At 38.3% G+C, this 14,334-nt stretch overlaps 1 protein-coding gene across 7 annotated transcripts in view; it reads left to right on the top strand.

The window, feature by feature from the left end:
- SLC4A10 (solute carrier family 4 member 10) overlaps nt 1-14,334 on the top strand; it is a 132,101-nt gene that overhangs the window by 52,586 nt on the left and 65,181 nt on the right. For all 7 annotated transcript variants that reach the window (XR_003251409.1, XR_003251382.1, XR_003251365.1 and 4 more), the window contains exons 3-4: nt 1,316-1,462; nt 10,182-10,320. Coding sequence is in view for 3 of the 7 variants with exons in the window: in XM_026052252.1 (XP_025908037.1) it covers nt 1,316-1,462; nt 10,182-10,320 (286 nt within the window). In the remaining 4 variants the exon portion in view is untranslated. The remainder of the gene's footprint in view (nt 1-1,315; nt 1,463-10,181; nt 10,321-14,334) is intronic.

Here is a 14,334-nt window from a genome sequence, read left to right as displayed (position 1 = left end):
TTGAACACACTCAGGAGAAAGAAGGAAATATCTTAAAAAAAGTATTATTTTCAACCCTTGATTTTTGCTTCAGGAAAATCTCCTGAATATACAAGAGTAGGCTCCGTAAAATTGATGTCTCTGCTTTGTGGTCTCCTCTATGTGAATCAAAGTTGACAAAATAAAATAGTGTGTGTCCAGAGCCTCTTCTCCAGCTTTTTTAATTCTGCCTCGGTGGAGAATTCCTGTCAGCCTTCAATTTCTTTGATGTATTGTGACAAACACTGCCTTGCTGCGTGTTGTGCCCCTGCTGGAGTCTCCATGGGATTAGAGATCACGTGCCACTTTAGCTTAATGTTCTTGACCTTTTTCAGATGATTGGCACTGCTGAATGATTACTGCAAAGCAGCAATTATCCACTAGCTGTGTCACGTTTGTTTCAAGGAGAAAATGAATGTTATTTGAGATGAGTAATCTGGAATATGTGTTTCTGCTGAGTAAATGTGGGAGACCTGTGCATCATGAGCTATGAATCCTTTCCTGTTCTGCCTGCTTCGTGGTACTCTGTGTTCATTTCCCCAGTGCTCTCCCCCTCCTGTGTGCTTTACTGTGCTCTGATCCTGTTAGCCCACGGAGCTAAGAGAGCTAAATCTTTTGGGCTTGATTTGCAACATAAAATTCCTCAGGCTCAAATGTGCAACAGTGCCCCTTATTTAGTTATTTAAGTGAAATGGCAGAAAAAATGAAAACCCTCTAATCTACCATCTATGTCTATATGATTCTATGATATAAAGCTCTGTAGGGATTTTGCAGATAGTTTTCATTGCGGTTTTTTTTTTTTTTTTGACGACTTTTTTTGTTTTGTTTCTTTTTTTTTTTGTTTGTTTTGGCATTGGTGAAATTCCAGAAGAATTCTGTTAAAATTTGGCTAATAAATAGCTCTGAGTTTTGTAAAGCTCTGCATGCAAAACAAACAGTAACTTATCATGTCCATGCAGAGATGCATGAGTTTCTTAATATTAGTAATCTGGAGGACACCTCACAGAATACCCGTCCGTTCCTGTCTGGCTTGCAGCAAAGCTCATATGTAAAGATGCAAATTTGATTAAAAAGTATCTGATACTTCATTATTTGAGCTTTGATACTGATGTTCTCCAGTATCAGCAGGATGTACATCTGTGACACTGCATAATCATTACTATTCTAAGACTTACAGCTATTAATGTAATAATTATTATTCTACTGTTATAGTAATTATTACATCACTAACATTGCTACAGTTATCAATATTATTATTTTGCCATGATCCCTTTATAAAAGGTATCTTTCTTTATAGGCCACCGAACATTGTTCATTGGAGTTCATGTGCCACTGGGTGGAAGAAAAAGTCACCGCCGCCATAGGCACCGTGGACACAAACACAGAAAGAGAGACAGAGAGCGAGATTCAGGATTAGAAGATGGGCGAGAGTCTCCTCCTTTTGGTAAGATAAGTTCTCTTTCTGCAGAGATATCTTAACAGTAAATGCCAGGTAAACGTCAGTAACCATTTTAAGCTATGTGAGAATATTCCTTGCTATTCCAAAATAAAAAGTGTATGTGCAGAAATTGTGTCCAATACTCCTCTAAGTGCTGAAAAGTATAGTGGAAGCCATAAGATGCCATTTGTTAATGCACAATAAAAGAATATTTTTAAATAATTGGGGCCGATATAATTTTAGGTTACAGAGCAGTAATTATAAGATTATTTTAATCTTAATTTTGTATTATGTATAAGTTTTTGGAGCAAGTACATTATAAATGGTCATAACTGTATTGCAGAAAGTCAAAATGCTTAAATCTTTCACAGTAAATTATTCTGAGAAAGCAAAACAAAGCCAACTTTTTCAAACTTAGTAGATATATGTTTTGAAGAATGAACAATGAAGGGAAAATTGGCTGAGGTGATTCTGCATGGAATGGATTTAGAATATAAGAAAACCTATATTGAAACCATTTTCTTGGAAAGAAACAGTGAGTTCATAAATAATTAAAACACTTTTAAAAAGCAATGTGTGTATATATATACGTATCATGCCAGATTAAAAAGAAACAATTGAAAGTTACATTAGGCAAGAAGTGAGATGTCTTAAGCTATGAAGCTCTGTCTCATCTGGCTTTACTTAGGTGCCAACATGTGACACATCTTTGCTGAAAACTTTGCTCTGTTCTTTCAACTTCTAGAAACCTAGGCGTGTATCCTTCTTACAGTCAACAGTAAAAATAAATGGAGCAGGTCAATCCTGTACTTTTATTGTCTTTGACACTTGTGCATATGATAAAATGCTCTATTCATCACAATTTTCTATTAGTGAGAATCACAACCTCTACTCAAGAGAGCTCCGAGTGGAATAGCAGTAATATTAAAAATGGTTTTAAAGTGCATGAGTATGCTGGTCTTTACAGCACGTTATTATACAGGTACCTCTTTGAAATTAGTGCAGGGTTGTGTTAAGTCACATATTTACTTATAGATCAATGATAATTACCACTTACAAGATGTCTAGATCATGGCACATAAATTACTCCTTTATAATGCCTAAGGCAGACAAGATTAATGGCTAGGCCAGAAGCAGGCCAGACATCTTGAGATCTGGAATGCTAAAGATACTCTTTAAAATGCTCGAGTGATGACAGTGATGATTCCAAAAGAAGTCAAGGACAGATATATCAAATATTTAAAAACCTTTGGCAATACCCTTTTTTTATTTGAGGATTTTTTTTTCTCATCTATCCAGACTCTTGGATAGAGAGAAAAAAAATAGGTTTTCTTTCTAAACCTATCTGCTTAAGACAAGCAGGCCGTGTTCTTTGTAATTTGAGGACAGAAGGGGAAGAAAAAAGATTTCAGCAACTAGCAGGTGTAAGAAGAGGGATAGAGAAAATAGGTGCTATGAGAGACCGGCTGATAGAAGACAGTCAGAAGACGGCTTTGAAGTAAGTCAGAAAAGTAAATGAGGATTTTTATGATACAAGAGTAAAAATGACAATGTTCTGAAACAGAAGTGTGAAAGGAGATACTAAAAAATGTCAAGTAAACAATAACTAAATAGTAAAGCTGCTAGAACAAATAAAGGTCTGAGCTATTCAGATATGAAGTGTTTCAGACTGCTCAGTTAAGCTAGTAGGGGATAAGGTATTGCTTTTTTTGTCATAATTTAAAGCTGTGGGACTCAACTTTATCTGTTAAGTATCTTTGGGCGCAGCTTGTGCTCTGTGTTCCCTGCACTGGCGGGGTGGGATGGTGCATGTGGGGCCGGCCAGCAGTCTGTGCAGGGCCCCATGTGGAGGGCAGAACTGCCCACCTGATTCCTATCAACTGAAGTCCAGCTAATTTTTAAACAATTTTTTTTTTTTTTTGTATCAGCATGATTAGAAAACACCTGCATTCATTGTTCATGCATACCATAGCTGGAAGCTTCCCAGCAACCCCTTTGAACCATTAGCTTTTTGAGGGATATTTTCTGCGGTAAGAGTTTATAAACCTTTGATTTCCTACTGTTGCTTGTCAAAGGTAAACCATGTAAGCCATGTGTTCTCAGTGTGCTGTTTCAGAGTTTGGATACAAATACTCTGTAGAATAATTAGTGAAATAAACAGGGCTGTTGTGCTGGGTAGCTATGCAGGGGACAAACTGCCATTGGAGTGGCTTTTTTTTGTTTTGTTTTCCCCTCACACCTGTGCCTTGCTGCTTGTCTGCTGCCTCTTAATGAGATAAAGTTGTACAGGTGTTTCCTTTTTCCATAACGATGTCCTTTTGACTTGCAGGATTTTCAGATTTTGTGCCTTAGCCTTGGAGATTTATTTTGAAGAGCAGAAATTGTAAGCTAAGTGATTTCAAGATCTTGCTTGCCACCATCTTGCCTAATAATTTGTGGAAGAAATCCAGTGAAATTGGATTTCTCTTACCTAAAATGCAATAGTGCTCTTTTCTTTATCCAAGAAGTCTACTCTTACCAGGCTGTTGTAATTAAGTCTCTAGCTTCATGGCTGTTTAAAACTAGCACTGTCCCTGAAAAGAGTGGCCCTGTGCTGCTCATACCTTCCTCCGCAGCTTTCCTGGTGGTGATGCAAGTTCCATGGCTGCTCAGTGAGTTAAATCAGGGAACTCATTTGTGTGGAAACTGATCTGGCGAAACTCCCTATCTGTAGCCTGGAGCGGCTCCTTGGTGCCATTTGCAGGGATGGCCGTGTGGGCCAGCACCGGTGAGCCGCAGGGCCACCAGCTGCTGGGCGCACGTTGGCTGTGAAAGCATGGCACACATTGCCCTTGCCTGGTAGGGTCACACTTGCTTGGTACCCACATGGATTTTAGTGGCAGTTTTCGGTGTTCTACGTGTCTGTTTTTGCCTTTTACCAGTGAAACAAGTCTCTCCTAGAAGGACTTTGGCATGGAAATATATCTATGTTTCTGTTTAAAAGAGTGCAGAAATGGACAGTTTGAACTTTTTGCAGTGTGTCTTTAAGGCGAGCTTTTGTGTTGGTAAAGTGCCCACAGCTGTAGGACTGGGGCTTGCTTTTTGCCTCCCGTGGTGCCTTGCACAAGTAGAAAGCAAGGGGACCTGTGCAAGGTTTGGTTTGTTTCTCTGGAGGGGAAAAAAAAAAAAAAAAAAGGCTTTAATAATTTTTGTGATATTATAATTTTTTTATAATTTTTATAATTATTTTGTGAATAATTTTTGCAACTTGTGATACTGGATGTGGCAAAGGAGACCGAGTAGGCCTGGAATCTCCTGTCCAAGGCGAGTCTAACAGAGGACTTTGCACAGTGTTTCAGGTAAGGCTGTCTGAAGATACTGCAAACTGAAAGATGAATTTGCAGTGGGAGACTCCTCTCAGGTGGCAGAGAACAAGAGCAATAGGGGCTAGAACAAAGTTTAAGCAAAGAACCCAGCTTACTGTCTTCGGCACCTAGTCTCAAACTGTGGTGGTTTATTGATGGAAAAAAATAGTTATTTGGAAATAGTGTGGTGGTTAGGAGAATTCACTTACCCTTAAATGTTAGCTTCTTTTTCTGGAGGATGAAATCAGACAGAAGTTTGAATTTCTAGGTAGTTGTGGACTAGATTTGGATTAAAATAGTGTATCATAGCAGCAGGTATGCAAATGTAGCAAAAAAGCGAGAAATAGAAGCTTGGGAATTGTTCATATTGTCAGAACCTAATAAGATTGTTTGTCTTAGCCCTGAGGTGTAAAGAGAGGTGTAAAATGGAAGCAATTACTGTCCAATGTAGAAAATGCAGAGAGAGTTGCTTTAAAAGAAAAAAGATTAAACATTAAAGGATAAAGGAAAGGAATACTTTTCCTTCAGCCTCAACACCTGACTTTAAAGGGCTTTTCAGAAATGTGCGGTGTGTTTGTGTCCTGCTCATTGTTCTCCTTTCTGTATATCCAGCAAAGCTCTAACCTTTAAAGGGCCACATTTATGTATTTTTCTAACTAAAACTTCATAATAAGAATTATAAGTGACCTTATTTTATGCATTCTAAAAATTAGTGGTTTATATTCTTTGCAAAGAACTTACTTACCAGTAAGAGAAAACGTGGTAACTACTAAGAAGTTACCCTAAGAACTGTTTGTGTTTTCCATGGAGGCCACTCTAACAGGCTTCAGCCATGAGAATCCGTGAGTGCAAGAAGCTGCATCCTTGCCCTACAACATCTGCAGCCCAGCCCTTGGGAACCAGGGAGTGAGGAATCTCATGTGCCTGGTCATGCCCCAGTGTAATGTGGAGACCCTAGTGGCTGTGACCCAGAAGCTGGGAAATGTTGATGATCAGAACAACCCTTTGCTACTGTCACCCAGAGACTGCCTGAATTGCCTTGGTGGGGGCTGGGGCTGCCCCCAGCTCCATCCATGGCAGTTTGGACTGTTGCCCCCCAGCTCGGCAGCGGCTCCCCTGTCCACTGTCTTCTGCCTGGCCTGGCCCAGGCACCATCGCTCGGTCTCTCAGCAGCTGCCTGCGGAGCACAGGGTCCTCTTTCAGGGTCTTGTGCTGCTTAATGTGTCTTCTATGTGCTCCCAGGAGCTTGATGGTTTTGTTAAGGGGATTATGAAATACAGCTGTCCTGAAAAGGAGCTCTCTTAATTCTTTCCTTCAGGCTGCTAAACTAGTTCAGTATGTGTTGCCCTATGCGGAGCCTGTATTTATGAATGCCTTTACTGGCCCCTGAGAAACACTGGCCTACTAATACTTGCCTTAGAAGCAGGTTCTCAGCAGACTTAAAAATGCAAAATCCTGTTCTAATGATTAACCTGATGGAGCAGCAGTTACCAGGAGCACATTTAAATATCCTTTATGGTCTTAATCTAAGTGCAGAGGACAAAATTTGGGGTACATTTAATACATGCTTAAGGCTGTGTTTCTGCTTGTGTGTGGATTGGGCAGACTGCACGTAGCCCTGCCTGAAGGCAGGACACTTGATCTCAGGAGAAATCATGGCATGTGCTGTGATGGAAGTGGATTTCGCACGGAAAGGTGAAGCGGAGCAGCTTGTTCCCTATGCTGAACTTGTGTGGAGGGACTGAGGGGGATCTCGCTTCCAACGCTACATCCTGAGTCTTGTTTTCACCATGTTCCTGCAGCCCTCACCCAGAAGTGCTGTTGTGCTCCAGGGGAGGGTGAGCAGGAGAAGTGAGACACGCAGTTTGCAAGACGGGATGGTGGCATGCGGCGCTGCTCCTCCCTGCTGGTGTTTGATGATGGAGCACAGGCTTTTCCTACCTCCATCTCTCTTCCCCCGCCCCTCCCCAGGTTAGGTTACTAGCTGTACTGGCCTTCAGCACTGTTGTTTTCACATGCCATTGTCCATACCTTGCTTTTAGTTCAGGGATGTCAGCGACTTTATGGTGCGAGGAATCATAGCAGTGTGCCAGTCAGGTCCCTTCTGCGGCACGGAATCCCAGCGGCCTCTTCATTTTTACCCTTTTGATGGTGCAGTGAAGGTGCAGCATTTCTACTGCCACAGTTTGGAGGTTTTGCTTGGAACCCCTTAACAGGCTTCAGCTTTCCCAATACGAGTAGAGCACGTGTGGCTGTGTAGCGCACATGATTTTGGGATGCCAAAGATCCTTTGGCTGTTCTGCGCGAATGCTGCATGGACGAGGAGTGCTGCAAGGTCAGACAAAGCCAGCACTGAGTCTGGGAGGCTCCCATGGGCTGGCAGAGTCACAGCAAACTGCTTCAACCTGCCTCCTGAGGCAGCTCCCTAGAAGCCCCGGTGGCTGTGTACAGTGCTCCTGCCCTTGCTGTGGACCAGTCCCCTCGCCTCCTGGTTCCAGCTGGTCTGCAAGTGCTTCCTGAGCACTCAGGATGAACCAGTTCCTTGGAAGCATCATCAGCTGCTTTTTGTGCAGTTTACTTCCACGTTGTACCTCATTTCTTTGTGTTCTGATGCAAAACAATGGCTGTGATAGAAATGTAATTAAACACATTGGTCCCATGCTAATTTTTAGCTTAGTCTAGATTATTCTCTTTTTATTATTTTTATTTTTTCAAAAATATCAATATAAAAAGGGCGGATTTTTTTTTAAACCCTGGCTGCTCTACTTGGAGTAGGAATAGAGGACTGATAATACTCAGGCCAATTTATGTTTTCCTAGCCTTGAAGAATTTGAGTTTCCTATTTTGCAAATATTATACCTTTATACAGGGGATTTAGTTGTCACAGTTTGACAGGGCGCAATTGAAATATCCTTTTATAGTGATTTTGATTCACATATTATTCATTTTACATATAAAACATTTATGACGTATTTGGTATTTTTCTCCTAAGAGTAAAAGTCAAATTCATGTGGTATTGCTCTTAAGAGTAATCCTGTTAAGTCAGTTTTGTCAATAAAACAAAGAAGTCTGATTTTTTTTCTTTGTATTTTGCTGCTGCTGTTTAAATTGTCCTTAAAATAAAATCATCAAATTCTAAATTGGATGACATTTTCTTTGTTTCCTTCTTGATGTCTGAAAATCAAGGTGTGCTTTCCGTATTTCAGACACAAATACAAGTTACCCGCAACAAAAAGATATCCAGAACCTAGCAAGTAGTTTTGCTAACAAGACGGAAAAGGGTTATGTGCCTTTTTTAGCACTTCCATAGATTTCACAATGCTGTTAGTAAATTTGTTGTATGTTACACAGAAGACCCAGAAAGAGCGAATCGTAGCAATAAGGTGTTTCCGTGTTGCCACTTACCCGACTTCAAGGGATTTTGAGGCATTTCTGAACGTCTGCTTTCCTTCCCACGTTGAAAATGTGTTTGTATGAATATAGTAATTGTCATAAAGCTGGAGCACTGCTGTGCAGTGCTACTCAATATTGCTTGACAGTAGCTGTTGCTGTGAATTAGTTCCTAGTGCTGACTTACCGAGTACTGCATGTTCCTGGCATTGCCTATTCACAGACTCTCTGCAGTCCAGCTCTTTTCAGATGTAGCTTGTTTTTCATGTTCTGTTACTAATTATATACTCCTGTCCTTTGTGAGAAGATGTTTCATTTAATTCAGTTCTTCTGGGAATTAGCATTAATAAGTTGCCTGCTTCTTTTTGACCAAAATGCACTCGCTAAGTCTCAAATTAAATCTTGATGCTTCTATTTACATTATCGTGCTTTAGAATGTACCAGCATATGGAGCTAAGGCGGGGGGGGAAAGGCAGAGAGAAGCTGGAGGAGATGGTGGATCTAGAGTTGTGGGAAGTTAGGGATAGTCTTAAAGGAAAAAGACACTTGAACAGTGAGAGAAGAGTAAAAAGAATAATAAAAGCAAAGTTATAGTGGAGGAAGTTACCTCTATTGTTTAATGATTCACCAAAGGTAATTTCTGTCCCCATTAGAGACAGCCCTCCAGAGCTCCCAGTATTACCTGAAGTGTCCCTCTGCCCACTTCCCCATATTTCATCCTGGCTTTCTTTTCCAAGCTTTCTGAGAGAGTAGGTGAACTTTACCATGCTGTATCTTTACATGTTTCACAAAATAGACCTCGAAAACTGTCAAGTATCTTGTAACTACCATCTATGGTAGCTATCCAAGCTACCATGTATTTTTGCAGTTTCATTGCTCTGAAGGTTTTCCACAGGAAGAGCAAGATACCTTTATTGTCAAAAATTTAACCTACTGTATCAGTTACCCGTTTTGCTATTTTTGATTGGCGCTGAATTTGCTCTTCAACCTTATCTTAGAAATATGTTTGTAAAACATGTTTCTTCATTAATACAGTGTTCAAGGAATTGCTGAGTTGTTTTGCTGGATAATCAATGTTTCAGTTGACTGGCAGCTTGAACCCTGTCAGCTCTGCCAAAGGATTCCTGGTTCCTCTCAGAGCTCTGTGGTGCATTAACAGAAAAAATAACAATTTCCAGACAGACTGTTTTCTATCCAGAGTTTGTTCAATTGAGATTTGCATCTAATAAACAGGGATTTTTTTTTTTAGACTTGTAGCATTTGAGCAATTAAAACTGAATATACAAGAGGAATAGGGTGTCTCTGAAATCTATTGAGTGATCTTTGGTGAAAATATTATGAAATGGTGATATAAATTTAAAGGGAAGGCAGACAGGAAGAGTAAAATGAGGACAGATAAATATCTTGTTCATCTGCAATGGCCTAATCCCATATAAGTCTTTACCAAGGGTGGAGCCAAGGTAGATGTATCCAATGATGTACTATTTTCTAAGTTCCTAGTTAAATACAGAACTTTAAGAGAGATTTCTCTGGGGACTTAACAGTTTACTCTTACTAGGGAAAACAGAGCAGGTAAATTTAATATACCAGCTTTGTGGATTGATCTAGAGCTCCGTGTATTTAGGCTTAAGATGTAGCAAAATATTTTTATAGCAATGAAGTAAATCACTTATCATCTGGATCTATGCTGTTAGCTTACTTTTTTTCTGACAATGATGGTTTTTACTTCCATTAGTAGATACTTCTGTACATTGCATTCTATCTTTAGATGCATTTTTTTCATTATCAGACTAGATAACTACAGTAAAACAGCTCTCAGTCTAAAGATGTTTATGTGCAAATGCTTTTAGAACAGAAGTATAATCCTGTTTTATGTGTAGCAGTGAGTGATATGGGTGAAAGAATCTGGATACTCATGAAATTTTAGTTATATGCTTACTCAAGTCAGTAAAATTAGCATACTGGACATGATAGTTTTATTTTTCCCCCAGATACCCCCTCACAAAGGGTACAGTTTATTCTTGGAACTGAAGATGATGACGAGGAACACATTCCTCATGATCTCTTCACTGAGCTTGATGAAATTTGCTGGCGAGAAGGAGAAGATGCTGAATGGAGGGAGACGGCAAGGTGAGCGTTTCTTTTTTTCTTTTTCTTTTTTTTTTTAAGCTATATGTGGCTATTGATTGTTGGTACATTGAAGAGAGTTTTCAAACGTATGACAAGCACAGGAAGAGATTTTGGATGCAACAGTTAAAACCATAATATTGATCTTCAAGCTCATAGTATTGCTACAGTATTTGTCATTTCTCAGAACCATATTTCTGAGTCATATTTTCATCTAGATTTTTGATATGTAGGTCAGAATGAATATCAGAGAAACAATAAAAGTAAACATATGTACATTACAGTAGTTGGTTTTATCCATACTTCAGCTCATTATTTTCAGAAACTTTCAAACGTTGTGTTACGTTTGACTTCTCAAGAAAGTGGTATTTCCCATACAAAAAGACTAACGTAAGGAATGGATGGCTCTTGGAGCACTTGAATATTCGCATATTCTAACTTTTAATGAAAGGGAACTTTTGGGACTTGAATATTCAGTATTAGATTATTTTGTTTCCTCAGAATTACTCCAGAAAGAATTATAAGATTGCATTTCTACTGGGGGAAAATAATAAAGCAAAAGGTTTTTGCACTTTTTTTTTCATTCCTTGAGCGCTGAAATGAGAGAATCTCTTGTTTAGTGTCATTAACTTTCATGTTTTTCTGAAATTCTTGACTTGCTTTTCTTCTTTGAACCTTAATTCCCCCTTCTCTTGCCATTGTTTACTGACAGTAATCTTCAAAGGTGAAAACTGTCCTTGAATCACATCTTTGCTTTAGGTAGTATAAAAAAAAATGTAATTTCTAAAAGGATTTTGTGAGGAACTACTTATATGAGATGTTCTTCAGGAGAATGGCAGTTATCTTTCCCTTTAATTTTCCTGCTAATTTATCCTTTCTCAGAGAGCTACAAAATTTTCTGTGACCTTCCCTTTCCTTATGTGCTTATAGGAGGGACAGACAGAAGCTAAGTATAGATTTTTACATGTAGAACATTCTCAGATGGGGCTTGTACTGCAAAATGAGTGTAGTAGTGTTCCTAAATAATCTTATTAATATTCAGAGAGAGAAAATCTAATCAAGATAATCATCTGCAGTATTCTTATACTGATTATGGATAAATAGGACTTTTCTATCAGTTTCTATCAGAAAAGTATCAGTTTCTGCAGCTCTAAAAAAATCACTCTTAATCCACGTATTTTATTTTTCATGCAGAGAGATAGCAACTTCTTTAGTTCAAAAAACACAAAAATGCTTTGCAAATCATGAAGGAATTTTGTCTGAAAGATTAAAACTGTTTTTTTCATTAGCATAAATAGCTAATCAAGATAGGTCAGTCTAAATAGAATTTATTTCACCTCCTCCTTTCAAATTCTATGTACTACTCTTCCTATTCTCATTTACTGAGTAAAGGATCAAAAAAGTGATATAGAAACGAGCTGAGATGGTTGAAGAAGAGGAGATAAAAACCCAAACAAGAAAATTACATCTTGGAGTTAAGAAAATACAGCAATGAGGTATGAACAGGTGAAAGTCCAGCAGAGCTAGAAATAGACTAAGTAATAGTTAACTTATAAAACTTTTTTTTTTTAACTGTATGTGTAAGAATTTATATAAGAAGAAAGGAAGGAAGGAATGGGACTGCTATTCCAGAAATAAATGGTTTTTAGATTGTTTTTAGTTTGGATTCAAAATTCTGGGCAACACTGGATGTGAGTTGGCTGGTTATTAAGAAAGGATATGGCAATGAAATGACCATATCCAAAATGAAAGCAAAATTCAAAGTGCTTTTATCTGTGCAAATGAGAGGGAGAAAAAAAAATCCATCCTGGAAAGTGCAAAGAAGGTCAAATTCATGGATTTTGTAACTTGTGTCTTTCCATGAATATATCAGGTGGGATGTGGTACTATAGCAAATACAGCACCGCTATTTGGAGAAAAATGATGTGAAAAAGTATATACCTGTGAGCTGAATCTCAAAGGAATGCAAGGTTTAGAACAGTAATTATAGACGTGGAGCTAAATGGAAAATTGGATAAAATGCAACACAATGGTGTATCATGTCAGACTAACTTGATAATGTCCTTTAATCAGATAATTGATTTTATTTTTTGACAAAGGAAAAACAGTACATCCAATTTATTTGTTATAGTAAAGTATTTGATATGATACAACAATGAGAATTTACTACTTAGACTGTGTTTTAGTGCAAGCATTATGTTACTAGATAAGTTAATTATGTTTGTAGATAAGTTAGTTATTGAAGAAGTAGATAAGAAATAGATAAGACTAGTTATTGAAGAGATGCAGTAGGTTGTGCAGAAAGCTGAAACAAATAACACTGAAGGGAGTGACAGCAGCTTTTCTCAAGAATTAGCCTTATTTAAATAGCTTTGACAATGACACACACAAAACTAAAATCAGGCTGATAAAACTTGATAAGAAATTAGTAATTACTGTTACACTGGCAATTGCCAAGGATATCATACAAAGAGCAGTGTGGTTTTGAATAAAGGGATAGAAATGGGATGATATTTAATATGCAGGATCGCCTTAAATGTAAAAAAATGTAGTTTAGAAAGTAAATTATTAATAGTGAGCAGTTAGATAATAGATGTACTGTGGAAAAATCAGCAGTAAGAGTAAGCAAAGATATCCTGCCCTTGGAACTAAGCTTTCTTCCAAATATATTAAGTGACAAAAAACTTTAGGCTTGTCTCTTCTGTTTTGTTTCTTACAAGCTTGTTTACTTTGATTTATTTTCTAATCAGTATAGGCAAAAGCTTATGTAGAAACTGTTAAAGATCCTAAGAGATTACATTAATAACATATCTTGGCAGCGGTCTGTGCTGCAGACACAGAGGACTGTAATTGTCTTAACCATCTTAAACTTAATGTTTTATACCAAAGTGTTGTAATTGAGTGTATAGTGAAGCATCTATGTATGGATTACTTGAGATCCTATGCTTAGATGATTCTTCTAAAATTATTTAGCATAATTTTAAAAATCTTTTTGAGTTAGCATAATATGAAGATGAGGCTGTATTAGAAACACTTTGAAATTCCCACGCAGAGACAATCAAACTCCTAGCAGGATCAGAGACATGGGCAAAAAGTAATAAGCCAGGACTATGTATGCTAAATCTAAAATAAAATATGAGAGGAAAAGGATGAAAAGTGAAAATTGTACATAGTTCATAGTCTCCTAGGAAGCAATAGTTTAAGTAGGAGAATTAATGCAACACATCATTGACATTACAGCTGCAAGTAGGTTTAGCTTATTTTTAGCTTGGAAACACGAGGGCTATGAATAAGTTAGCAGCTGCCTTTTCTTTGGGAGCTCAGGTGCAACTGCAAAATCAAAAAATGAAGAAACCTTTTTTCTTTTCCTTCCTCATGTACTTCTTTGTAACTTTGCTGAGTTGCTGGAGCTCATCCCTTTCAAACTGTGGCTTTGAAACTGATAGGGGTAGGGTTATGGAGCAATGGAAAAGCCAGAGGGGATAACCTAGCTAAGCCTGAAGAAGAAGAGGGGCTTGCAATTAGGAAGATTTGAAAACACGTGCATGTTAGATGGATAGGAGCAGGACGAGGGAGGTGGACAGGTATGTCTAATGTGTTAGTCTACTGCAAGGGGCTGTAACACTGGAAATCACTCTGCTATACGGATCTTACGGCTCTACATTTCCCAGGAAATAGCTGTGAAGGTGCTCTCCAAGGGTGAGCCTGCCCCTCTTCTCTGCTTCCCAGTCTGTATAACAGGATACTGAGAATAACAGGGTGCTGCTGCTACTGAATCCAGGGATAGAGGTTTGGTCCATGGCTGCAGCTGTTCAGACCTTGCCAGGTGGGCAGGCTGCGTGATCCCACACAGTAACATCTGTACTTGGAAGGCTTGATTTTAATTTGAAACACTTTTTGCTTATGCCAACAAAATTTCTGGATATTTTTAGTTAATCTGTTTAATACTTTTATATAGTTTATGTCACTAAATAATTTAGAAAGTGATATCAGAAAAGTCATCTGGCTGGCTAGTAA

The sequence above is a fragment of the Nothoprocta perdicaria genome, unplaced genomic scaffold, assembly GCF_003342845.1.
Source record: "Nothoprocta perdicaria isolate Ctin4 unplaced genomic scaffold, notPer1 scaffold_0, whole genome shotgun sequence".
Taxonomy (NCBI): Eukaryota; Metazoa; Chordata; class Aves; order Tinamiformes; family Tinamidae; genus Nothoprocta; species Nothoprocta perdicaria.
Note: the sequence above shows the minus strand (reverse complement) of the source record. Positions and strands in the feature narration are given on the sequence as shown.